This window comes from Orcinus orca, chromosome 19, assembly GCF_937001465.1.
Source record: "Orcinus orca chromosome 19, mOrcOrc1.1, whole genome shotgun sequence".
Classification (NCBI taxonomy): Eukaryota; Metazoa; Chordata; class Mammalia; order Artiodactyla; family Delphinidae; genus Orcinus; species Orcinus orca.
Window position 1 is genome coordinate 32,558,328 of NC_064577.1, and position 26,161 is coordinate 32,584,488.

The 26,161-nt window shown below is 43.2% G+C and overlaps 1 protein-coding gene across 6 annotated transcripts in view; it reads left to right on the top strand.

Annotated features, from left to right (window-relative positions):
- RPTOR (regulatory associated protein of MTOR complex 1) overlaps positions 1–26,161 on the top strand; it is a 346,981-nt gene that overhangs the window by 76,881 nt on the left and 243,939 nt on the right. For all 6 annotated transcript variants that reach the window (XM_049701469.1, XM_033438696.2, XM_049701471.1 and 3 more), the window contains exons 2-3: positions 3,413–3,515; positions 21,886–21,968. In XM_049701469.1, the coding sequence (XP_049557426.1) occupies positions 3,413–3,515; positions 21,886–21,968 (186 nt within the window). The remainder of the gene's footprint in view (positions 1–3,412; positions 3,516–21,885; positions 21,969–26,161) is intronic.

Below are 26,161 nucleotides of genomic sequence, written 5' to 3' on the forward strand. Positions count from 1 at the left end.
CAAAACATTATTCTGGTATATCAGCAATTATCAGTAAGAAACTCCTATGGGCAAAATACATGTATAGTAGCATATTGCCCCCAAATAGTCATGAACAATCCAGGAATAATCTTAAAAGAAATGACCAGGACTTGGCGAAAATGTTTAACTAAACATCTAAGAAGTAATGTTTAACTAAACATAAAGAAGTAAACTAAGAGGTAATGTTTAACTAAACATTACTGAGAAAAATTAAAAGAAAATTTGAGGGACTTCCCTGGTGGTCCAGTGGTTAAGACTCCACACTCCCAATGCAGGGGGCCTGGGTTTGATCCCTGGTCAGGGAACTAGATCCCACATGCTGCAGCTAAGAGCCCACCTGCCGCTACTGAAAATCCCACGTGCCACAACTAAAGATCCCTCATGCCGCAACTAAAGATCCAACCCAGCACAGCCAAATAATTAAATAAATATTAAAGAAAAAAGAAAATTTGAATAAACAGAGAAACACACTGTGTTCCTGTATGGAAAAATAGAATATCATAAGGATGTCATGTCTTGCCAAGTTTAGTTTATATGTTTAATGAAATTTTTTTGTATTTTGAATCCATTTCTATTCATTTAACATTTTAAGAATTTAATCTAAGTGTCATTCTGTTAAGAGTATATAATGGTGTGCTTAAATATTCCCTTATTTGCTTAAAATTTAGGTTGCTCCCACTTATTTTTCATGATAAATGCTGTGAAGAAGGGCTTCCCTGGTGGCGCAGTGGTTGAGAGTCCACCTGCCAATGCAGGGGACACGGGTTCGTGCCTGGTCTGGGAAGATCGCACATGCTGTGGAGCGGCTAGGCCCGTGAGCCATGGCTGCTGAGCCTGCGCGTCCGGAGCCTGTGCTCCGCAACAGGAGAGGCCACAACAGTGAGAGGCCTGCGTACCGCAAAAAAAAAAAAGAAATGCTGTGAAGAAAATCTTTACACATAGAAAGTTCTCTCTTATTATATTTTGTACCTCCTATGACAGATTCTCGTATGTGGAATTATTGGATCAAAGAAGACAATTTAAAATACTCAGTGTTATCAATATGCAGCTTGATTAAACAACTTTAATCAAAATCTCCATGGGATTAAGAAATTGAATAACAATTAATTTGGAAAAAATAGGTGAATATAAATGTAGCCAAGTAAAAGTTTAAAAAAAATTGTGAAGAAGAAAACCAGGCTCTCCCAAGCATTGTGAAATGTTGTGAAGATAAATTAGTTAAATCAGTGAAGTATGTGACCCAGAAATAGAATTTGGTCTATGTGGGAATATATGCTAGAGGAGTCACTACAAACCTGTGAGTTTGGGGAGATTATTTAACAGGGGGAATTGGCACCATTGGGTAGTTTTTTGAGACAAAATTAATCCTCACCTGGTACCATATACCAAAATAATATCCAGCTGGATTAAAAGGGTGAAGTGTGGGCTTCCCTGGTGGTGCAGTGGTTGAGAGTCTGCCTGCCGATGCAGGGGACACGGATTCGTGCCCCGGTCCGGGAGGATCCCACATGCCGCGGAGCGGCTGGGCCCGTGAGCCATGGCCGCTGAGCCTGCGCATCCGGAGCCTGTGCTGCGCAACGGGAGAGGCCGCAACAGTGAGAGGCCCGCGTACCGGAAAAAAAAAAAAAAAAGGGGAGGGTGAAATGTGAAACAAGTGAAAACATTAGAGGAAAATCCCTGTATTCACCCACTCAGCAGATGGTCACTGAGCTAGGCCTGGGCCAGGTGTCTGCTCCTGCATGTCAACTCTGACCTTGGAGGAGCTGCAGGTGCACAGAGGAGCGTGAATGGGCCTGGCTCCACCAAGAGGAAGACATGGATGCTGGGGTGGTGTTGAGCAGGTGGCTCTGCCCTGACAGGGTCTGGGAAGGCCTTCCCGAGGAGTGGAGGTCTGAACCCGAGAGACCCCGAGCTGGTGAGGCCGTGCAAGGAGCCCTGAGGGGCTGTGTTTGAAGACCCAGAGGTCATGCTGGCAGACCAAGGGTGAGACTTGATGTGAGTGAAGAGCTTGGCAGGATCTGGAGCTTATGAGGCTTGAATAGCATGTGGAGCAGTTCACAGTGAATCTTGAAGGTTTTGGGAACTGATTGAAAACAGGGCAGTGTGCCAATGTGTTTGAAAGCCTGGACTGGGGGAGGCAGGGGAAGGGGTCCTAGGAAAATGGTGGAGCACAGGTTGGACGTGATGGTGGCTTAGAGCTGGCAGATAGTGAAGCGGACAAACTCAGAGACATTCAGGAGCAGGACAAAAGAGATGGACGGGGAGTCACAGTGGGCACTGGCACTCGGGAGCCTGGTGGAGGGAGCAGGGGCTCAGGTGGTCTTCCTAGCGGCCACCCTATTTGAAATGATATCTTGCCCCTCCTTGCAGGGATTTTTCTTTTATTTATTTATTTATTTGGCCGTGCTGTGCAGCATACGAGATCTTAGTTCCCTGAGTAGGGGTCGAACTCGTGCCCCCTGCGTTGGGAACACGGAGTCTTAACCCCTGGACCACGAGGGAAGTCCCAGGGATTTTATTTCTTTGATTTACTACTGTATCTTCATTTTGTAAAAATAGCGGTTGGCACCTGGTAGGTGCTTAGTAAATATCTGTTGAACAAGTGAACTAATGAAGGATGAGTTCCAGATTTCTGGCTTGAGCAGCTGGATAGGTGGGGCTGACGTTTCCTAACACTGGGAAGTCGGAGTTGGAGCAGGAGCAGGTGTGGAGGAAGATGTATCAGCTGATGGGTCCAGGGCTTCGGTATGTCGAGAATCAGGAAGGAATCCAATGGCAAACACTAGACTAGGGAAATATTTACAATAAATTATGTGGATGCCATCTTTAATATGTAAAGAGTACATGAAAACCAATTAGAAAAGATCACTAATATTAGTAAATAAATGATAGTATAAACATGAGTAGAATATCCACAAAGGATACAAATATTTGAAAAAAATATTCAGCCTTATTAATACTAAAGAATGCAAACTAAATTGTCAGTATGACAATTTCTCTCTCATCAAATTATTAACAATTTTAAATAATGAGAATAGCGATGAACTGGTCAGAATGTAAATTTGTGCAGAGTTTTTGCGAAGTAATTTGGCAGAATGTATAGAGTGTCTTAACATGTTTATATCTTTTGATCAAATAATTCTGTTTCTGGAAGTATATCATAAGGAAGCCTGAGAAAAGCCTCTCCTGCCATGTACTCTTCCCCATCTGCTTACTTGACTCTGAAACCCTGTCTTACTTGTGAAATACCCCTGGGGTGGCACAGGTAACAGGCGACTGAAGACCGGCTGTAGAAGCAGAGGGCTCCGTATGTCTGGGAACATTTTAACAACTGGAAAACTCATCAGTGAATTTCATATTGAATTATTTGTTTTTTCTGTTGTGTTTCTAGATGAAGACCGTCAGCGTTGCCTTAGTTTTGTGCCTGAATGTTGGTGTGGACCCTCCAGATGTGGTGAAGACTACTCCTTGTGCACGTTTGGAATGCTGGATTGGTAAGCGTGGGTCCCTCTCTTACAGCCTGTTGCAGGGGTCACTGCGTGGCGTTCTGGGCTTGGCAGGACTTGCCTCCACTGTCCTGGTCCAGTGCAGGCCTGTGATTGGTTTGTGTAAATCTGAAGATTTTATTTCATTTTGCAGTTATATAACCTTTAGGCTATTTTAGATACATTCACTTATGATTTGCAGTGGAGAAAGTGTCTCAAGAAAAATTGATAAGATAATGACTATTGGATTATATAATTTTCTCCTTTAAATTTGTCCTGCATCTGGCATGTAGTACAAGCTTTATTTATTGATTGATTGATTGATTGCTGTGTTGGGTCTTCGTTTCTGTGCGTGGGCTTTCTCTAGTTGCGGCGAGCGGGGGCCACTCTTCATCGCAGTGCGCAGGCCTCTCACTGTCGCGGCCTCTCTTGTTGCAGAGGACAAGCTCCAGACGCGCAGGCTCAGTAGTTGTGTCTCACGGGCCTAGGTGCTCCGTGGCATGTGGGATCTTCCCAGACCAGGGCTCGAACCCGTGTCCCCTGCATTGGCAGGCAGATTCTCAACCACCGCGCCACCAGGGAAGCCCAGTACAAGTTATATACACTTAAACCTGAATGACTGATGCCTGCATGCACAGTGCACAGTGAGGAGTCCCACCTAGCTCTTTCCAGGAGGAGGCGAGGCTGTTCTTTGTCGTCATCCTCCTCGGAGCATCTTAGCACAGTGCTGACTAGAAATGGTGAGTGTGCACAACCTTCACTTGTTTCTGGTCTTAGGGAGAATGCATTAGGCTCCCACCACTAAATAGGGCATTAGCCAAAGTTTTTTTCTGATGCCTTTTCTAAGGTAAGAAGTTCACTTCTATTTTTAGTTTGCTGAGAGTTTCTGTCAAGAATCAATGTTGCATCTTATAAAATGCTTTCTCAACATGTTGAGATAATCACCTGGCTTTTCTCCTTTAGTCTGTTGATGTGGTGAATTATATGGATTGATTTTTTGGTTGTTGAGCCAACCTTGAATTTCTGGCATAAACCTCACTTGTATTATCTTTTTCATATGTTCCTGGATTTGACTGCTAATAGTCTGTTAAGGAATTTTGCATCTCTGTTTATGAAGGATATTGGTCTATAGTTTTCTCATCTTCTAACATATTTGTTTGGTTTTGGTACCAAAATAATGCTTGGTCTCATTAAATGAGTTGAGAAGTATTCCCATCTTTTCTTTTTTATGGAAGAGTTTGTATTGATTTGGGTATTATTTCTTCTCTAAATTTTAGTGTAATTTACCAATGAAGCCATCACAGTATGAATTTTCCTTTGTTTCCGTCACTGATTATTCAGCTTTCTCTTGTTGGTAGGATCAGGGCAACCCCCCCACCCCCAGCTTTTTCTATTCTAAGCAAAAGCAGAAATTCCCTTTATCTACTTTAAATAGTAAAAATTACAAACTTATTATAATCTGAATTGGAAAAAAAAGTTATTTTTCCCACTTACCTGTCTCGCTACTCTTTGGGGGTGTCTTAGGATGACGGCCTTTGTTTCACAGCCTCCTGCCTGAAGCATAGGCCCCTTGTTCCCCAAGCCGGGTGTCAGTAGCTGTTTTCTGTGGTCAGTTTCCTTAGATGCTTTCTTGGCTCTCTGCCATCCCCTGGTGACTGTGCCGATTGAAATTGACTTCTTATTAGCCACCACTGACTGTTTCCACTTCATTTATCCCTTGTCAAAGCTGAATTTAATCAATTGTTTTCTATTTCCTCCCTCTTTATCTACTCTTCTGTTAGGTTTTTTAACACAGGGCTTCTCAACCTGGATCCTGGTGTGTACTCCTAGGGATGCGTGAGCCCGCTGGGATTGTGTGAGCGGTGGTGTCTGAGTATAGCATTGCACCTTCCGGGCTGAGGGCCCTTGGTTTTTATTAGATTCTCTAGGGGTCCTTTGCATCCTACCCTCCTGTCCCCAAATAGAAATCAAAGAACCCTCCCTCACATCTCACCCAGTCTCTTTGATCAGTATTTATGGGACAATGTTAATGAAAACGCAAAGAATTCCTTACTTCCTTCTTGGTGTGAAATCCAGCAAACGAATAGATTTTTTAATATTGTGTTCTTAAAAAAATTTTGCAATTCACATATGCAATCTACTTTGTAATAATTTCGATGGATTTTGAATTCAAAAGGGCACATTGCCTTTTTTTAGATTTAATTTTATTTATTTATTTGTTTGTTTATTTATGGCTGCATTGCATCTTTGTTGCTGCGCGGGCTTTTTATAATTGTGGTGAGTGGGGGCCACTCTTCGTTGCGGTGCGGGGGCTTCTCCTTGCAGTGGCTTCTCTTGTTGCGGAGCATGGGCTCCAGGTGTGCAGGCTTCAGTAGTTGTGGCCCGCGGGCTCAGTGGTTGTGGCATACAGGCTTAGTTGCTCCACGGCATGTGGGATCGTCCCGGACCAGGGATCAAACCCGTGTCCCCTGCGTTGGCAGGCGGATTCTTATCCACTGCGCCACCAGGGAAGTCCCCACATTGCCTTTTTTAAGTTGAAAAAATTTCGCTTGGCTTTTATTAAAAAGTGGGTCCTTATGTTGGTGATTTTAACAATATGGGATAAGGAAAAAAAAACTCTTAGAGATTTGATTCAGCAAATTTGTAATGGTGTCTAGCAGCCTGTATTTTAATTTTTATTTTGAAAAAACATTTTCAAAAGTTGCAAGTAGAGCACTAAGCAGTGTTTTTCCTGATTCATTTGAAAGTAAGCTGCTGAAATGATGCTCCATCACCTTGGAATCCTTTAGTGTGTGATTCCTACAAACAAGAGTTTCTCTTTCATAATGACAACTTGGTCTTCACAGACAGGGGATTAACATGGATGCCCTGCTACTGGGTTAGCCTCAGGCTGCATTCAAGTTTGCCAGGTGTCCCCATAAGGTCCTTTATGGCACAAGGACCCTTCGCTGTATCACCCATTGCCCTTAATTTAGCCTCATTCAGGCTGCAGCAGGCCTCAGTCTTTCCTTAACCTTCATGACCTTGACATTCAGAAGATCACCAGTGCTCTGTTTAGCAGAACAACCGCTGATGTTTCCTCGGGATTAAATTTTGTTTATGCCTCTTTGGCAAGAGTGTCATGGAAGAGATCCGCCTTCCTCTGTGGTGTCCTGTCAGGTGGCACGTGACTTTGATTTATCCCATTGCTGGTTATGTAACTCTTTTATCACTTGATTAAGTTGGTGTGGTACCTGAACTTCAGCTGTGAAATCCGCCCCCTTCCCTTTTGTAGTTAATAAGTATTTTGAGGGAAGAGGTGCTTTGGCTGCGTTAATATTTCTTTCCTCATCAGACTTTCAGTTTATTCAATTTGAAGTCATGGTTTCCTTTTTTATACTTTATATATTTTTATTCCTATTTTATATTATAATCAGTGGATTATAGTCCAATATTACCATCATTTATCTTGATACTCCACTTGTTTCCCATTTAGCTAGTGGGAACCCATTCCCACTGGCTTATATGGCCTTTTGTCTTGCTTCCATCGTCCTTAGAGTTACATCTGTACTTTCTATCTCATCTTGTCTTTCCCTGCTCCATTCCTGGGATCAGCCATTTCTCCAAGGAGCCCAGTTCCTTTTAGTAGCAAATAGAATTTGAAAACCGAGATCTGGGTTCTAGGTGTTCTTATTGGAGCTGTGTACTGTGTTGTTTCTCCCATTGCCTCTCTCATTGGACGGAGCAAGGGAATGCACACATGCACACATGTGCATAATATATGTATGTGTTTCTGTGTGGACACACATTCATATCTATATTTCAGTATTATCTATACAAATAAAAAACATGCATTACATTAGTGCCTCCCATTCCAAACCAATAGGAATTTTCCGTATTTATAACTCTTCCTCTGACAGTGAGAACCTTGGTATCCTTCATCCTTAATATATTTACTAATTTGATGAATCCTCCTCTGTGAACCAACTTCTTATCCCTGTCATCATACTCCTTTATTTTATACCCAGCTTCTTCCCCCACAGGTGTCCGTGCTCCTCATTGCCTGGGCTCCGATACCCCATATGGGTCACCACTCCATGGACATACCTTCTTTCCTTCCCCCGTACAGGCTCTGAGCCCCTGATTGGACTTGACAGCTCATTCTGGGCCACCACAGTTACCCTCATCCTAGAGCAGGTGCCAACCTTGCCCAGACCTGCCTCTCCCACCAATGGCTTTAGGATTGTTCAAGAAGGGATTTCAGCATTTTCAACAAGTGCTTTAGGTTTCAGGCTTGGCTAGCTCAAGGGATGATGATATATCAGTAACCAAGATGGAGAGTTGGGGGCCAGCTGGGCTGGGGAGATAATGGGATTACATTTTGTGTAAGGTAAGGTGCTTCTGGAATGCTCAGAGTAGAGCCACCTTCCAGCAGACAGCTGGAAAGACCTCTCTGGTTGGAGAAAGGGATTTGGGGGATGTCACCTGCTGAGAATGTGCAGTGACTAGAGGGAGAGGAGCAGAGCCAGGCCATGAGTGAGTGGGGAGGGGTGCCGCCTGTGACAGAGACCCCTCTGGGTGGGCAGAGGTAGGAGGAGGGCCAGGTGCCACTGGATGAGAGTTTCAGGTTGGCATTGTCACAAGCTGTGGCTGCAGTTGAGTGAGAGATGCTGGGAGCCTGGAAGGCGAAGGGGAGAGGTACAGTGAAGGCTTGGCTGGCGAGGCAAGGAGACCCAGGCTTGATGACGGGTTGGTTCTGCCATTTTCAGGATGGGAATACCTGGAGTATGTCATGGGTGGGGAAGGAGTCCCTAGGAAGACCCCCTGCAGGGGTTGGTGCCCTCATATAACCTAAAAAGCTGTTTCTGTTTAGAAGGCAACCAATCGATGTTTTATATGTGGTCTTAGCATTTTGTGCTCTGTCAGCAGAATTCAAAAGGTTTTGCACTCGTCAAGACCCCAGCTTATTCATTCCAGCTGTTTCACTCAGTGAGTTCCTTAACCATTTGGGGCCTTAGTTTCCTCATCTGCAAAATGGAGCTGATGATGGTGCCCATCTTTTGGCTGGAGGGCGATTAACTGGAGCGTGAACTGGGCTTAGCATGGGGACTGCCCTCAGCCAGGAGCAGCCCCCACGGGCCTGCACCCGCCTCCCCACCCCACCCAGCAGGCCAAGGTGCAGGGTGGGAGCTTGAGCTCTTCCTGCGTCTGTGCTACCTCTGCTCCGTTCTGTGTGCTCGCCCCAAAAGAGAGGGGAAAGAACCCTGTGCTTCTGTGCACAGGGCTGGGTAGGGATTACGAGTTGATTGCTTTATGGCTGCAGACACACATCAAACTGGTGAGACTGTGCTGGTTGAAACTGCCCTGATCTCAGGGACAAGGGGTCTGGGAGCTTGAGAAATAGACAGATTCTTACTTTCCAGTCCCTTTTTGTGTACCTGTGTGTGCACAGTCTCCATACACGTTGGGGAGAATCCTACTTCCAGAGGCTCAGAGGATGTAAGAGTCCCTGAAGCGGCCCTTTAGGTTTTCGTGTGGTGCCAGAACAAGCGAGTAGAGGTCGTACCACAGTACTCTGCAGCGATGGCCTGCCCTCCCTGCTGGGCTGTTGCACAGCCAAGGCCCGGCTTCCGAGCTCCGGCTGAGGGAGGAGGAAAGGCGCACAGGCCCTGAGTAGCCCGGCAGGAGTGTGTATGCAGACATGAGGCCGTAGGAGTGGTCCGGGAGCTAAACGCCTCTCCCCGCCCCACCCCGCCCCACCCCTCTGTTCCTGTAGATAATAAGATGCTGTTTTATTTCTTGGAGGTGACACTCAGGGAAGCAGGGGGGAAGCTGTTTTGTTTTATGGCCCCACATTAAAGTAAAAACAATCCCGCTAAAGAACGGTGCTCCTATACCTGCTGGAGGAATCTGTGTTTTAAAACAGTGTAGATGAGCTGAGTGCTGAACAGGAGGGAGTATAATTTAGCCTTGATGTCTTTTATGTCTAGCTAATGGTAGCCGTGTATTACAGGTAAGAAGGCTATGGGTTTGTCGGATGCTTGGGAATTTGGTTATCCTAAGGAAATATTTGGGAGGCACTTTGCTTTGTTTCCCTTATTCCTTAGAGAAAAGCATTTTCTTCTTCCCTCCACACAAGTGGGCATTAAGAGACCTGTGTTGATGAGCTAAAAATAGTGGTGGTAGGCCTTTGCGTGTCGCTCTTGGTTTTACAGACACTTTCACAGACTGTCATCTGATTCTTACATCAGACTTGGGCTTGAGAGATAGTCGAGTTGGTCAACAGATGTTTGTTAAGTAGAGATCTACGTGTTAAGTGTAGAGGTATACACAGAAGAAATGTAGGTCGTGATCCTTGGGATTTCGCTGGAGACAAGACGAGAGCAAGGGAGACAGACCCCTCGAGCTCAGCAGATGTGGGGGAGTTGGAATGGGCCACACGGGTTGGGGGGGCTGCACGGGAGGTGAGAGTGAAGGACCCCGGGAAGAGAAGGAGCCTGGCAGTGGGGACCGAGCCCTGGGAGTGCTTGCTGGGCTCGCCCGGGCCCTGCTGCTGGATGCTGGGGCACGCCCCATGCCTGCACCTGGGACCCTTGCTCTAAGGGGCTCCTGGTTTAAACCCTGTTTTCTCTGTTCGGTGACACCAGCCTCTTGTAGTAGTGTCTGGGTTTCCCCCGAAGGAGGACTGTGTAACTGCTCGGAGCCTCCCTTCCTCTCTACTGTGCAAAGTGACTTTTGTGTAAACAGCGAGGCCCATACTTAAAACAGGGCGTCCCAACCACCCCCTCAGCTCTTTTGAGAACACATCCAGCTCTTGGTGTTTGTATACAACACAGCAAAAGACAACAGGGACCTGGTCTACTTGTGGATATTTGGGGAGGGAGGTTGAGTGGTTAGGATGGGGCTTAATTGTAGAGAAGGCTCCTGCAGGATTCTGGCTCCCTTCCTAGGACCCTCAGGTACTGGGAGGATCGGGGTTGGGCCATTAGCCAGAGCGTTACTGCCACGGTGCATACAGCTGAGGGGCTCCCAGCTCTGTCCTTGAGCTCAGTGAGATGAAATGCCTGTCACTCTGTGTGCTACTACTTATAAAATGTATGTAGATGATATTATGGCTAATAGAATACAGAGCCATTAAAAACCGTTTCTGATTTCAGTGGCCTTTTTGCCATTAAGTACTTTCTCAAGCAAAAATTAGTTACACAACTGATTAGTGGCAGAGTCCTTGAAAGACATATAAAGAAATTTGCACTTGATCTGGGAGGCAGTGCTCAGTTAATAAGTCGATGAACAAATACTTAGGAAATGTACACTAAATACAAGCTACAAAGAAGTACAAACGTTCCTTGAGCAGTGAGCTCTACATGTTTCTAAAATTTCAATTTGTACTGAAGGATAGCATACGTTCAGGAAGATGCACTGAGTCAAATATGTAGTTGATAACTTTTCCCAAACTGATCAGACCCAGATCAAGAAACAATATTATCAGCGGCCTGGAAGCCCATCTTGTCTCTTGTCACCTTCTAGTCACCCAGGCCCGGGGCTCCACTGTATTGACAGCGCCTGTTATCTCCGCTGATTTTGCATGTTATCTAAATGGGAGCATTCAGGAGGCACTATAGGCCTTTTGGGGGAGTGACATCATAGAAGTATTATTTTAGAAGGATGCACTCTGCTGGTCTGTTGAGAGAAGACAGGTCAGTGGGTTGAGGAGATAGGGCAGTGAGCCCTACTGCGCTCCCTGGCCTTTGCCCTCTGCTCCCTGCAGCGTCTTCAGGAGCTGGCTGGGAGCAGGGAGTCTCAGTAGTGTCAACACGAGGTGCTGCTGGTTGGACCGATACAGTCGTAGCTGATGGTTGTAGTGACCATCACGTAGTGACCAACGTAGTTGCAGTGATGGGACACAGGGTCTTTTGAAGGAAAATTGGATAGGACATGGTAGTCGGGTTGTATAAATGTGAAGAAGATGGGGAGGTAAAAAAGGCTCCACTTTTTGGGCTGGCTGAATGCCAGCACCACCAGGAACCTTTGTGACCTTGGACTAAGTCATTTGACCACTTTAAGCTTCAGCTTTCTCTTCTTTGTTATGAGGTGGGTTGGACTAAGTCCCTGTCATTGTGAAGTTCTAAGCGTTATGAAATACAGAGGGTTATGCTGAAAAGCTTGCAGGCAGGGAGATTTATCAAGAGCTAAAATTTTATACAAATGCCAATTGCCATCTACTTTTCTTTCCATCCATCTATCCACCCACCCACCCACTCACTCACTCACTAATTCACTTCATTCATTAAGTAGAAACCCGTGAAGGCATTAGAAGAGAAGTGTTTTATTAAGACAGAACTACAGTTTTAAATTTATGTTCTGTCCACTTCACCCTACATCAGATTGATAACATTGTCAGCAGTATCCACCCAGGAATTTAATTTTAGTTTACTTAAGTTATTTAGTTGTTTATTTTAGTAAATGTAGTATTAAATGCACCATTTTAGTCATCCTCATTCTTTCCCTCTCTTCACCTCCCCTCTCCCACTCACTGTCATATTCTTGGGAGGAAACCATAAAACTAATTGACCGCAGGGATTCCCAGTGGGTCAGATGTGACAGCCTCACTTAGTTGATCACAGCCTGATGGTTGGCCGGTAGCTGCCCCTGCTCCTCCCTTGGGTGGTGGTATTTTGATCCGAGACCAGGGGAAGAAGAGTGGGTGCTGCTGTCGGCCACCACTACTGATGAGGCTCCAGTGTCTGTTGGGCCGTCGGTGAGGTGCACAGAGAAGTGTGGTGTGCCTCTCTCCAGCTCCCACATGCTTTCCACATGCCCTTGCTGGGAACAATGCGGGGAGGAAGGGGCAGGTGGGGGCCTGGGCTTTCCAGAGGGTGAAGTCCGAGGAGGAGGTGTAGTTTTCGTCCTCCCTGCACTCTGGGCCTTTGGAACTCCCTCCCTCCCTTTGCCTTTGTCGTGGTTCTTTAGAGGATGTGCCTAAGAGCTGCCACTGATCAATGTGATTCCTGGGCAGGCCTTTATCTTTTTACAGAGAAAACCACTTCTGTTCTCTTAGCCATAGGTTGCCTATGGCCAGAGTGCTGACCACAAGGGCACTGCATGGAAGTGTGGATGCATGAATTAGACGTGTTCAGACCAGCTCTGACATTTACTCTGTTGGTCATCATTCACAGGACATGACCAGCTATTTGACGGCTTCAGTTTGTTGAAGCTGTTTTCTGCTTCCCTTTGCTTTGGTTCCCTTTGCTCTGTTTCCCTTCCCTATGCACTTAGGTGGCCCTTAATTTTAACTTTTCAGATCCCAATTCATTCCTGTCTCTTGCCAGTCTTGTGATTCAGATTAGAGCAGCGTTGATTGCTGTCATTATAATTCTTTTGAGACCTTAACACTCTGTTCCTGCCATATCAGAGAGAGCTAAAGATTAACATCTAATTTCTTTAGTTATGGATTAAAACAAGTTTACCATAATTCTTCCAGATAAGTTAGTTACAACCCAATTTTCACCAGGTTTCCCTCAGCCAGAGCTGCTCATCAGGTCACTGGCCTCTTCTGAAGCTATTGAATTAGACTTTCCAGGGTGGGGCCTGGCATCTCTATGAAGAGTCCTTGATGACTTTGACATGTCCATGGTAAAGGCCCCTTCCAACTCCAAAGTCCTGTTACTTAATTTTATAATTCATTTTTGTGTTATTTTATTTTTATCAAGGTAACATATGCATATCTTAAAATTCAAATAGTACTAAAAGGTAGATTAAGAAAGAGCTCTGTCCTGCTCCCACCCTTCCCTGAGGGGCTACTCTGATTGAGTCCTTTCTTGTCTATACATGTATATATAACCTTTTCCCCTGTAGTTACAAATTTGCTAAATTTTCTGTGAACTTATGAGTTTATTTTATTTTTTACGTATATTCCAGTACATCTGTCAAATGCTATCAATATTTTTTCCAGTGTTCAGATAATCTGTTACTTTTTTAAAAAACACTCCTCTAGCTCCTGTTGGGCTCCTTGGTCTCTGGATCTGGTACATGGGTGACTTGTGTTTTTTCTTTTTCTGTTTCTCTCTGTCTGTTTCTCACTGTCTCTCTCATTTCCTGGATCCTTTGTTGCCTTCTTTTGTGGCCTGTTTCCCAAGAAGAGGAACATGAGATACAGGTTTTGTGTTTACATGTCTGAAAAGACCTGTATTTTACCCTCAGACTTGAATATCAGGTTGAAATTATTTTCACAGAGGATTTGAAGGCATCGCTCTATTTTGTCCAGCTTATAATGCTGTTGGGAAATCCAGAGCTTTTCCCATTCCTGATTCTGTGTTTGTGATCTGATTTTTCTCTATGGATTTTTCTTTGTCTTTCTTTTTTTTTTTTTTTTTGTGGTGCCATGCGGCTTGTGGGATCTTAGTTCCCTGACCAGGGATCGAACCCAGACCCCGGCAGTGAGAGTCCTAACTACTGGACTGCCAGGGAATTCCCTGTCTTTTGTTTTTTAACAATTGGATTATGATGTGTCAGGGTGTCCTTGGGTTAATCCTGTTTGTGGTTCACTGAGCTTCTGGAATCTGTTAGTTTACATCGCTGACCAAATTGGGGAAGTTAACAGGCATTATATCTTAAACTACTTTTTGAGCTCTCCACTTACTTTTCTCTTTCTGAGACTCTGATGACACTAACATTAGACCTTTTGTTATTGTCCCCCAGTCCCTTTAGGCTCCTTTCTTGGGAGTCATTCCATTTCTACAAAGAGGAATCTCGAATTCTCTACCAGGGCGGGATTGTTCAGCGGTGGCCAGGAGGAGAGGAGAGATGAGCTGATATACTTTGTGGAAGATAGTATTTGAGAGGGATAGTATATTGAGAGGGAGAGTTGGGGCAGAGTTAGTATTAATACATGGAAAACAAGGAGACTGAAAAACAATTCAAGAAAGATGTCATTTTCATACACTACTTGGCTCAGCATTGAATAATATTTCCATAGGCATTACTAATGTAAAACACTGAATATTAATTTAATAAAAATGTGATGTGGTTATGTTGGGAGAATAGGGAATGGGGGAGTGGGATGGTGGCTGAAGAGAGGACAGTTCTGTCCTCTGAGAAGTGAGGCTTGGGATGTGGATGGAGGGGTGTAAGGTTGGATCTTAACAAACGGCACCACGAAACAGGAAAACTTCAAGTGAGCTTTATTAGGGAGCGCTCCCAGGCGAGGTTCACTGGTCCGAGAGAAAGGGGGCCAGAGAAGTCGCGCCCGGGCGAGGGTTGGGCAAGATTTTATAGGGGAAGAAGGGAAAGGGGTGTGGTGAATCTGGGAGGGCGCAGGGTATTCCTTATTTGGTGGTCTTTTCGGGTATCCTGGGGGACCGTTAATCCCGCCCCTGGAAAGGCGGGAAGGCTGGGCTGGTTTCAAAATCCCCAGGTCAGTTCCTGGAACTGGGTGGTCTGGAATGTCTCCAGGGCAGTTTCTGGAACTGGGTGGTCCGGAGAATTTCGTTCTGATGCAACCTGTGAATCTGATTGTGTTCCCCTGCCTCAGGCCAGTTGGCCTTACAGAGGGGCAGGACTGCTGCTGTTTTGTTGAAAGCCTTGTGATGCTATCTGCCTTAAGCCAAGTATATATGTATAACTTTGAGTTTAAAGAAGCCCATGGGAATGCTCTGGTTAAAAGGGAGAGGCTGAATATCCTAGAGCATGGAGTTTAGTGTCTGAGAAAGTGGAACGGTCTGGAATCCAGAACATAGAGTGGAAGAATTAGTCACAGTTTGGAGGAGAATTAGATAAAAGACTTAAGTATTCTACCTATCCAGTAGTCTAACCTCTTCCTTTGAAAAAAATGCTTTCTGATTGAAATTAGAGACACTGTTGAAAAGTTTCCTACAGCTGTTAAAGTGTGGTCTGTGGACCACTGGGGGTTCCTGAGACCCCTTCAAGGATCCACGGGGTTGAGACTATGTTGTAATAACATTAAGATGTTATTGGCCTCTCACTCCCTCTTGCGAGAGCACCGGAATCACAACTAACTGCTGAACAGTCATCGACAGGAAGACACTGGAACTCACCAAAAAAGATATCCCACATCCAAAGACAAAGGGGAAACCACAATGAGATGGTAGGAGGGGTGCAATCACAATAATATCAAATCCCATAACTGCTGGGTGGTTGACTCACAAACTGGAGAACACTTATACCACAGAAATCCACCCACTGGAGTGAAGGTTCTGAGCCCCACGTCAGGCTTCCCAACCTGGGGTCCGGCAACGGGAGGAGAAATTCCTAGAGAATCAGACTTTGAAGGCTAGTGGGATTTGATTGCAGGACTTTGACAGGACTGGGGGAAACAGAGACTCCACTCTTGGAGGGCACACACAAAGTAGTGTGTGCATCGGGACCCAGGGGAAGGAGCAGTGACCCCATAGGAGACTGAACCGGACCTACCTGCTAGTGTTGGAGGGTCTCCTGCAGAGGCAGGGGGTGGCTGTGGCTCGCCGTGGGACACTGGCAGCAGAAGTTCTGGGAAGTACTTGGCATGAGCCCTCCCAGAGTCCGCCATTAGCCCCACCAAAGAGCCCGGTAGGCTCCAGTGCTGGGTCACCTCAGGCCAAACAACCAACAGGGAGGGAACTCAGCCCCACCCATCAGCAGACGAGTGGATTAAAGTTTTACTGAGCTCTGCCCACCAGAGCAACAGCCAGCTCTACCCACCACCAGTCCCTCTCATCAGGAAGCTTGCACAAGCCTCTTAGATAGCCTCATCCACCAGAGGGCAGACAGCAGAAGCAAGAAGAGCTACAATTCTGCAGCCTGTGGAAGGAAAACCACATTCACAGGAAGATAGACAAAATGAAAAGGCAGAGGACTTTGTACCAGATGAAGGAACAAGATAAAACCCCAGAAAAACAACTAAATGAAGTGGAGATAGGCAACCTTCCAGAAAAAGAATTCAGAATAATGATAGTGAAGATGATCCAGGACTTCGGAAAAAGAATGGAGGCAAAGATGGGGAAGATGCAAGAAATGTTTAACAAAGACCTAGAAGAATTAAAGAACAAACACCTAGAAGAATTAAAGAACAAACAGAGATGAACAATACAATAGCTGAAATGAAAAATATACTAGAAGGAATCAATAGCAGAATAACTGAGGCAGAAGAACGGATAAGTGACCTGGAAGACAGAATGGTGGAATTCATTGCCGTGGAACAGGATAAAGAAAGAAGAATGCAAAGAAATGAAGACAGCCTAAGAGACCTCTGGGACAACATTAAATGCACCAACATTCACATTATAGGGGTCCCAGAAGGAGAAGAGAGAGAGAAAGGACCCGAGAAAATATTTGAAGAGATTATAGTCGAAAAGTTCCCTAACATGGGAAATGAAATAGCCACCCAAGTCCAGGAAGCGCAGAGAGTCCCAGGCAGGATAAACCCAAGGAGAAACATGCTGAGACACATAGTAATCAAATTAACAAAAATTAATGACAAAGAAAAATTATTGAAAGCAACAAGGGAAAAATGACAACATACAAGGGAACTCCCATAAGGTTAACAGCTGGTATCTCAGCAGAAACTCTACAAGCCAGAAGGGAGTGGCACGATATATTTAAAGTGATGAAAGGGAAGAACCTACAACCAAGATTACTCTACCCAGCAAGGATCTTATTCATATTCGACAGAGAAATCAAAAGTTTTACACACAAGCAAAAGCTAAGAGAATTCAGCACTACCAAACCAGCTCTACAGCAAATGCTAAAGGAACTTCTCTAAGTGGGAAACACAAGAGAAGGAAAGGACCTACAAAAACAAACCAGTAACAATTAAGAAAATGATAATAGGAACATACATATCGATAATTACCTTAAACGTGAATGGATTAAATGCTTCAACCAAAAGACACAGGCTCACTGAATGGATACCAAAACAAGACCCATATATATACTGCCTACAAGAGACCCACTTCAGACCTAGGGACACATACAGACTGAAAGTAAGGGGATGGAAAAAGATATTCCATGCAAATGGAAATCAAAAGAAAGCTGGAGTAGCAATCCTCATATAAGATAAAATAGACTTTAAAATAAACAATGTTCCAAGAGACAAGGAAGGACACTACATAATGATCAAGGGATCAATCCAAGAAGAAGATATAACAATTATAAATATATATGCACGCAACATTGGAGCACCTCAATACATAAGGCAACTGCTAACAGCTATAAAAGAGGAAATCGACAGTAACACAATAATAGTGGGGGACTTTTAACACCTCACTTACACCAATGGACAGTTCATCCAGACAGAAAATTAATGAAACACAAGCTTTAAATGATACAATAGACCAGATAGATTTAATTGACATTTATAGGACATTCCATCCTATAATGTCCTATATTACGCTTTCTTCTCAAGTGCACACGGAACATTCTCCAGGATAGATCACATCTTGGGTCACAAATCAAGCCTCAGTAAATTTAAGAAAATTGAAATTATATCAAGCATCTTCTCTGAGCACAGTGCTATGAGATTAGAAAGCAATTACAGGGAAAGAAACATAAAAAAACACAAACACATGGAGGCTAAACAATGTGTTACTAAATAACCAAGAGATCACTGAAGAAATCAAAGAGGAAATCAAAAAATGTCTAGAGACAAATTACAATGAAAACACAACGATCCAAAACCCATGGGGTGCGGCAAAAGCAGTTCTAAGAGAGTTTATAGCAATATGACCCTACCTCAAGAAACAAGAAAAATCTCAAATAAACAATGTAACCTTACACCTAAAGGCACTAGAGAAAGAAGAACAAACAAAACCCAAAATTAGTAGAAGGAAAGAAATCATAAAGATCAGAGCAGAAATAAATGAAATAGAAACAAAGAAAACAATAGCAAAGATCAATAAAACTAAAAGCTGGTTCTTTGAGAAGATAAACAAAATAGATAACCCTTTAGCCAGACTCATCAAGAAAAAGAGGGAGAAGACTCAAATCAATAAAATTAGAAATGAAAAAGGAGAAGTGGGGCTTCCCTGGTGGCGCAGTGGTTGAGAGTCCGCCTGCCGATGCAGGGGACACGGGTTCGTGCCCCGGTCCGGGAAGATCCCACATGCTGCAGAGCGGCTGGGCCCGTGAGCCATGGCCGCTGAGCCTGCGCGTCCGGAGCCTGTGCTCCACAACGGGAGAGGCCACAACAGTGAGAGGCTCGCGTACCACAAAAAAAAAAAAAAAAGGAGAAGTTACAGTGGACACCACAGAAATACAAAGCATCATAAGAGACTACTACAAGCAACTCTATACCAATAAAATGGACAACCTGGAAGAAATGGACAAATTCTTAGAAAGGTGTAACCTTCCAAGACTGTACCAGGAAGAAATAGAAAATATAAACAGACCTATCACAAGTAATGAAATTGAAACTGTGATTTAAAAAAACTTACAATAAACAAAAGTCCAGGACCAGGTGGCTTCACAGATGAATTCTATCAAACATTTAGAGAAGGGCTAACACCCATCCTTCTCAAACTCTTCCCAAAAATTGCAGAGGAAAGAACACTCCCAAACTCATTCTACAAGGCCACCATCACCCTTATACCAAAACCAGACAAAGATACTACAAAAAAAGAAAATTACAGACCAATATCACTGATGAATATAGATGCAAAAATCCTCAACAAAATACTAGGAAACATAATCCAACAACACATTAAAAGGATCATTCACCATGATCAAGTGGGATTTCTTCCAGGGATGGAGGATTCTTCAATGTACGCAAATCAATCAACGTGATATACCATATTAACAACTTGAAGACGAAAAACCATATGATCATCTCAATAGATGCAGAAAAAGCTTTTGACAAAATTCAACACCCATTTATGATAAAAACTCTCCAGAAAGTGGGCATAGAGGGAACCTACCTCAACATAATAAAGGCCATATACCACAAACCCACAGCAAACATCATTCTCAATGGTGAAAAACTGAAAGCATTTCCTCTAAGATCAGGAACGAGACAAGGATGTCCACTCTCGCCACTATTATTCAACATAGTTTTGTAAGTCCTAGCCACGGCAATCAGAGAAGAAAAAGAAATAAAAGGAATACAAATTGGAAAAGAAGAAGTACAACTGTCACTGTTTGCAGATGACATGATACTATACATAGAGAATCCTAAAGATGCCACCAGAAAACTACTAGAGATAATCAATGAATTTGGTAAAGTTGCAGGATACAAAATTAATGCACAGAAATCTCTTGCATTCCTATACACTAATGATGAAAATTCCGAAAGAGAAATTAAGGAAACAATCCCATTCACCATTGCAACAAAAAGAATAAAATACCTAGGAATAAACCTACCTAAGGAGGTAAAAGACCTGTACTCAGAGAACTATAAGACACTGATGAAAGAAATCAAAGATGACACAAACAGATGGATATACCATGTTCTTGGATTGGAAGAATCAATATTGTGAAAATGACTATACTACCCAAAGCAATCTACAGATTCAATGCAATCAACCCCTATCAAATTACCAGTGGCATTTTTTACAGAACTAGAACAAAAAAATCTTAAAATTTGTATGGAGACACAAATAGCCAAAGCAGTCTTGAGGGGAAAAAGTGGAGCTGGAGGAGTCAGGAGTCAGACTCCTGACTTCAGACTATACTACAAAGCTACAGTAATCAAGACAATATGGTACTGGCACAAAAACAGAAATATAAGATCAATGGAACAGGATAGAAAGCCTAGAGATAAACCCACACACCTGTGGTTAACTAATCTATGACAAAGGAGGCAAGGATATACAATGGAGAAAAGACAGTCTCTTCAATAAGTGGTGCTGGGAACACTGGATAGCTACATGTAAAAGAATGAAATTAGAACACTTCCTAACACCATACACAAAAATAAACTCAAAATGGATTCGAGACCTAAATGTAAGACGAGACACTATAAAACTCTTAGAGGAAAACATAGGAAGAACACTCTTTGACATAAATCACAGCGAGATCTTTTTTGATCCACCTCCTAGAGTAATGGAAATAAAAACAAAAATAAACAAATGGGGTCTAGTGAAACTTAAAATTTTTTGCAAAGCAAACTATAAGCAAGACAAAAATCAACCCTCAGAATGGGAGACAATATTTGCAAACAAATCAATGGACAAAGGATTAATCTCCAAAATATATAAACAGCTCATGCAGCTCAATATTAAAGAAACAAACAACCCAATCAAAAAATGGGCACAAGACCTAAATAGACATTTCTCCAAAGAAGACATACAATGGCCAAGAAGCACATGAAAAGCTGCTCAACATCACTAATTATTAGAGAAATGCAAATCAAAACTACAGCGAGGTATCACCTCACACCAGTTAGAATGGGCATCATCAGAAAATCTACAAACAACAAATGCTGGAGAGGGTGTGGAGAAAAGGGAATCCTCTTGAACCGTTGGTGGGAATGTAAATTGATATAGCCACTATGGAGAACAGTATGGAGGTTCCTTAAAAAACTAAAAATAGAATTACCATATGACCCAGCAATCCCACTACTGGGCATATATCCTGAGAAAACCATCTTTCAAAAAGACACATGCACCCCAATGTTCATTGCAGCACTATTTACAACAGCCAGGTCATGGAAGCAACCTAAATGCCCATCGACAGATGAATGGATAAAGAAGATGTGGTACCTATGTACAATGGAATATTACTCAGCCGTAAAAAGGAACGAAATTGAGTCATTTGTAGAGACGTGGATGGATCTAGAGACTCATACAGAGTGCTATTACTTTTAAATGAATAAAGATATATTTTAAAATTTTCTCATCTGAATTTTGAATATAGTAAATGCCGATAGGTACAGCCACATAAACAAAAGTTCTTTGGGACACTCCACGATTTTAGAGTGTGAAAAGGACTCAAGACGAGATAAATTTCAGGACTTGCTGGTCTAGAGTTATTTGCTCTAGAAGCTCCTCCTGAAGTGAATAGGTAAACCCAGAATGAATAGGTGTACAGGACCCCTTGTCCACAGGGTGGGTCTCTTTTCCACAGAATCACAGCCTGGGCCTGAATAGGAGCACAAGATAAAGCAGTAAGAGGGCAAGAGAACCATAGGTGCTGAAATAACAAACGTGGATGAAAGGAAACAATCACGGGGCCAGTGATGTTAATAAAAACAATTTTCTCTAGAAAGGTGAAGAGTTGTGGCTTTTCAGTCTATTCGGGTGCCTTAGCGGTTCCATAAGTCTGGCTAAACACAGGTAAACCTCAAGCCCTGTTGTGTTGTCTTTAGTCAGAGGTGACTTTGAAGTGACTTGTGTGAGAGGAAACTCTGAAAGAGAGATTTAGCAAGGAGGAAATGCACAAATAAAGAACTTTCTCCTTCTCATTGCTTTCCCAGATCCTCTGTCAATGGGTCCTCAGAAAGCCCTGGAAACCATTGGTGCGAATTTACAGAAGCAGTACGAGAACTGGCAGCCAAGGGTAAGTTCTTTATTTGCTTTCCTTTTTCTTTCTTACAGGGAAATTTAGTTTCTTGGTTTTAAACAATCTTTGAATCCAGATCCTCACCTCATATAATCCAGTGATTGGACACTCCCCGTGGCAGGCTTGCAACCCCTTTCTGTCTGTTGATGTGCTCCATGGATTCATAATGAAGCACATGCCCTAGTATGAGCCATTAATTGGATGGTCTGTTATTTATTTTGCCTACGCTTTCCCCTGAAATATTTGGAAAAGAAAAAGTGTTTTTCATGTTACTCTTAAATCGCGGTTTTTATTTTACACAGGAAATGTATTTTCAGTCATTTTCTGCAACCTCAACTACTTAGAGCTATTTCTCCCATCTTCAATTTTCAAATAGTTGAGGAAAAAAGCAGTCAGCATTCAAAAGGTGACACCTGTTATATGCTTTGCCTTTGATTCAAAAGGTAAGGTTCTTTTTAGGGAGTCAGTTACCAGTTACTGTGTCTTCTGTTGCCTATATCTTACCATTTTTAAAAAAGAAAAGTGGTATAGAATATAACAACTCTGTCAGATTGCCTTTAGATCTCAAGTTATTTGTAAACCGCCCGAAGACATATTTTATTTAGTCTTTCTCATTAACTAGTTTGAGGATTTAATAATTCTAATAGAAAATTAGAAATCTGGGGTGTTTATGGAGGTGCCTTTCCATACAGCTTTGTGTGATGCTGGTTCTGGAATTATCTATAGGACGTGACAAGGAGGGGGTGGTGAGCAGGTGGCCTTGCCGGCATGCCTCCCATGGGTCTTTGCTTCTCCATTTCGGGCGTAAGCCTAATGGGAATGTCTTGGAGAACCAGCAAACACTTGCCTGTCTGGCATTTTCGTTCGTGGATTATTTATCCACGTGATCTGGATTTAGGAATTCTTCATGGATTATTTACATTCCAAGAGAAGAGAATGGCCAGGAATAAATTTGTTCCTGCCTGTGATGGTGCCCTTGGTAATTTTTTTACTGTTGCTTATGGTGCCAGGTGACTAATGTCACAAAATATCTCTGTGCCGCTGCTGTGTCCTTGTGCTTTGCATTTCTAACTTTTCAAGTCAGTAGTAATGGACTCTTGTCCTTCCTTCCCCCCTCCCTTCCCCTCCCCTCCCCTCCCTTCTTTCTTTCCTTCCTTCCTTCCTTCCTCCCTTCCTCCCTCCCTCCCTTCCTTCTGTGTGGCATGTGGGATCTTAGTTCTCTGACTGGGGATTGAACCTGTGCCCCCTACAGTGGAAGCGTGGAATCTTAACCACTGGACCGCCAGGGAAGTCCTTGGGCTCTTGTTCTTTAGAAGGCAGTTTCTTAGTGGAGATTTTCATCTATGTCTAAAGGCTTTGCTTTTTCCTCCCTTGAATTTGTTACCTCTTGGTGGTTTATATAAAAATTCAGTAGCATTTTTCTTGAGAGTACAGTGTGTTTGGGGCTTGGATGAGGACCAGAAAGATATTTAGATGGTGTGTTCCTTTAAAAATAGTTGAGATGCCGCATGTTATCAGTAGAAAATAGTTTCCTTGAGGACTTTGAAGGTAGTCCAGGCTAGATAGGCACTTAGGGGTGAGTGAGAGGCGTAGACAGACCTTATCGTCCACGTGGGGCAACGTGCACAGGTAATACCGGAAGACACGATGTCACTGGCAGATGGAAGGTTGAGAACCAGCACTACTAAAATTTAAAAGAATGCCTTTCTGACTTAGCTACTTCTGACCCTCCTCTGGGTTTGACTTTATGCTTTTGCTCTTTGCTAGACACATTTGTTTAAAAAAGAACGTGACCAGATCTACTGATTGTATTCTTCATAGGAAGGGTCTCTGCTGTTTTAATTACTTTCTTCCTTTTAAAGAATTATTATATAGAAGATACAGTCTTTTAGAATGCATATTTAGTATATCAAGACATTATATGTTCATTACATTTGGTGTGGTGTGTAATTTTTGTGCGTGTGTATGTGTGCTAAGAGTTGATTTACTGCTAGCTTTATTATTAGTTTAGCTTGGTAGGTATTAGTAAGTTCATGCTAGCTGACAGTAAATGGAATCTTCTACACTAGGATTATTATTATTTTTAATCTAAATTTCTGTCTATGAGCAGATCTCTTCCATGCTATCAGGAAGAGGCATTAGCGTGTAAGGCAGGTAACATTATATAGAGAGAAATGATTGCAGATCCAAAAATGACAGTGTAGAATCACATATAGGACAGAGAAATTACCTTCCCAGGATAGTGGGAGGGCTAACCTTGGGTGGCCAGTAGCAGTACAAAGGAGTATAGTCCTCTGGGTAGACGGTTGTTAGTCTAAGAAAATTTGTTAAAGTTAGTGAGATTTCAAGAACAGGTCTATAATGTAATTTTTTGAAGGAGAGAGAGTTCAAAGGGCTGATGAGGGAGAATGTTTACAGATTATTGGATGCCTAGGAAAAGGTGCCAGCGTACCAATGTGGGGTGGGATTCCATCTGGGTTGGTTTATAAAGTAGAATTGGAATAAAGTATCAGCTATAGCCTAGAAAGAAGCAGTTCCTGCAGACAGGGTGAGATCTTTTGCCTGCATTCAGGAAGCAGACACAACAATGAATCCTTAATATTTTCTTTTTTGAATGCCAAGACCATTACATTCATTTTTAAGTACTATAAAAATGTTTAAAATGTTGCTACTACAGACTCTTAGTGGGACTTATATATTTCAGAGACAAGCCTAAGGTAACAGTGCAGCGGGATGCCTGACTGGCTCGCTGGTATCAGTCATGGGGCTGTGCAGTATTCACTGGGCAATAATGGCACGTGTCCTGGTGCAAGTGCACGCTTCTCTGTTCTGCACCCCTTCACGTGGGTTACGGGAGAGGGAGGGAGGCCTGGCATCCGATGGTGTGGTTTTCAGAGTGTGGCAGCCTCATGCTTCCTCATAGAGTTTGCACAAAACGTGAGGCAGTCACCAAGCTCAGATGTTTGTGCATGGGCGCCTGGTTCCTAACTATAAATCAGGGTCCTTTGAAACATTGCAGAGCAAAACACACACCACTTCATTGCACTCTACAGGGCTTTCGAGTTTTCTGCAGTAATAAAGAGAGGTTGGTTGCATCTGCAATAAAACAATGGGAACGTTATTAAATTTCTAGACCTTTGATGTAGATACCCATAGATCTGGTTTTCTCTCTCTGTGTCCTGTACTGCAAGACTCACAAAGGTTGGGCCACTGGAAATAAGGTCATTTTCATTAGTGTTTGCAGAAATCTTTGCATGCCTCCACGTTGCCATGGATGGGAGCAGGCTGGGGAATCCTGTGACTTCCATCTCGTCCAGGGAGTGCAGAAAATCAACCACTGAAAACCTGTCAGCATCATAAGAGTGATACCTTGATGAGCTGATATCCTTCCTGGTTAAAATCCTTCTGGTTTTTCCTCTTTACTTTTCTAGCTTTAACTATTAAAGATTAAATATTTTGATAAAGGTGATTTGGGGTCAAGAAGGAGTTTAGAGAAACCATGACGATGATGTTTTTTTCTGAAGCTGCCAGACTATCTGGCCCAGGTTTCCTTGACAGGCCGATTGAGCCCTTTTCTAAATAATTTATCAGTTTGCCATGGGTGAAATATTTCTTCTGATTAAATTTAAGACTTTGCCTTATTACCTTGTAGGTACATAAATTTGTGTTTCTGCGGGAGATTGAAGGAAAAATGCCAACTGTTGTTTCAGCTGAAAATCCTGCAGTTAAATAAACCTCACTCAGTTCAACATAAGTCTTAACTGAAAGTTTTATTGGGAGATGGGAGCAGGAGATTATAAAGCTGAGTGTCTACAGTGAAGAATTTATCTTTTTAAGACTTACTAACAAATTGGGGGTTCTGGCAGTTTAGTACAGGGTGTGATTTAGGGGCTGGGGCTGGTGGAAGATGGCAAACAAAGGGTCTTGTCTCTCCGTTGTTCTTTCCCCAAAGAGTTTCCAAGCCACCAGCGAAGCCACAGCACCTTTCCTTGGGCTGAAATGCGGTTCTCCTGGGTGGCTTGAAAACAAATGTAATGGGAATATCGATAACTTCCTAAGGTAGGTGAAGACATTTGGCAAGGCTTCCACTGCCAGCAGGTGTCTGAAGTGACCCTGACTGAGCCCATTTTGTCCGGTGTGCATGTCCACGAAAGGGGACGGAAAGTGCCCTTTGGCACCTTGCTGTGATG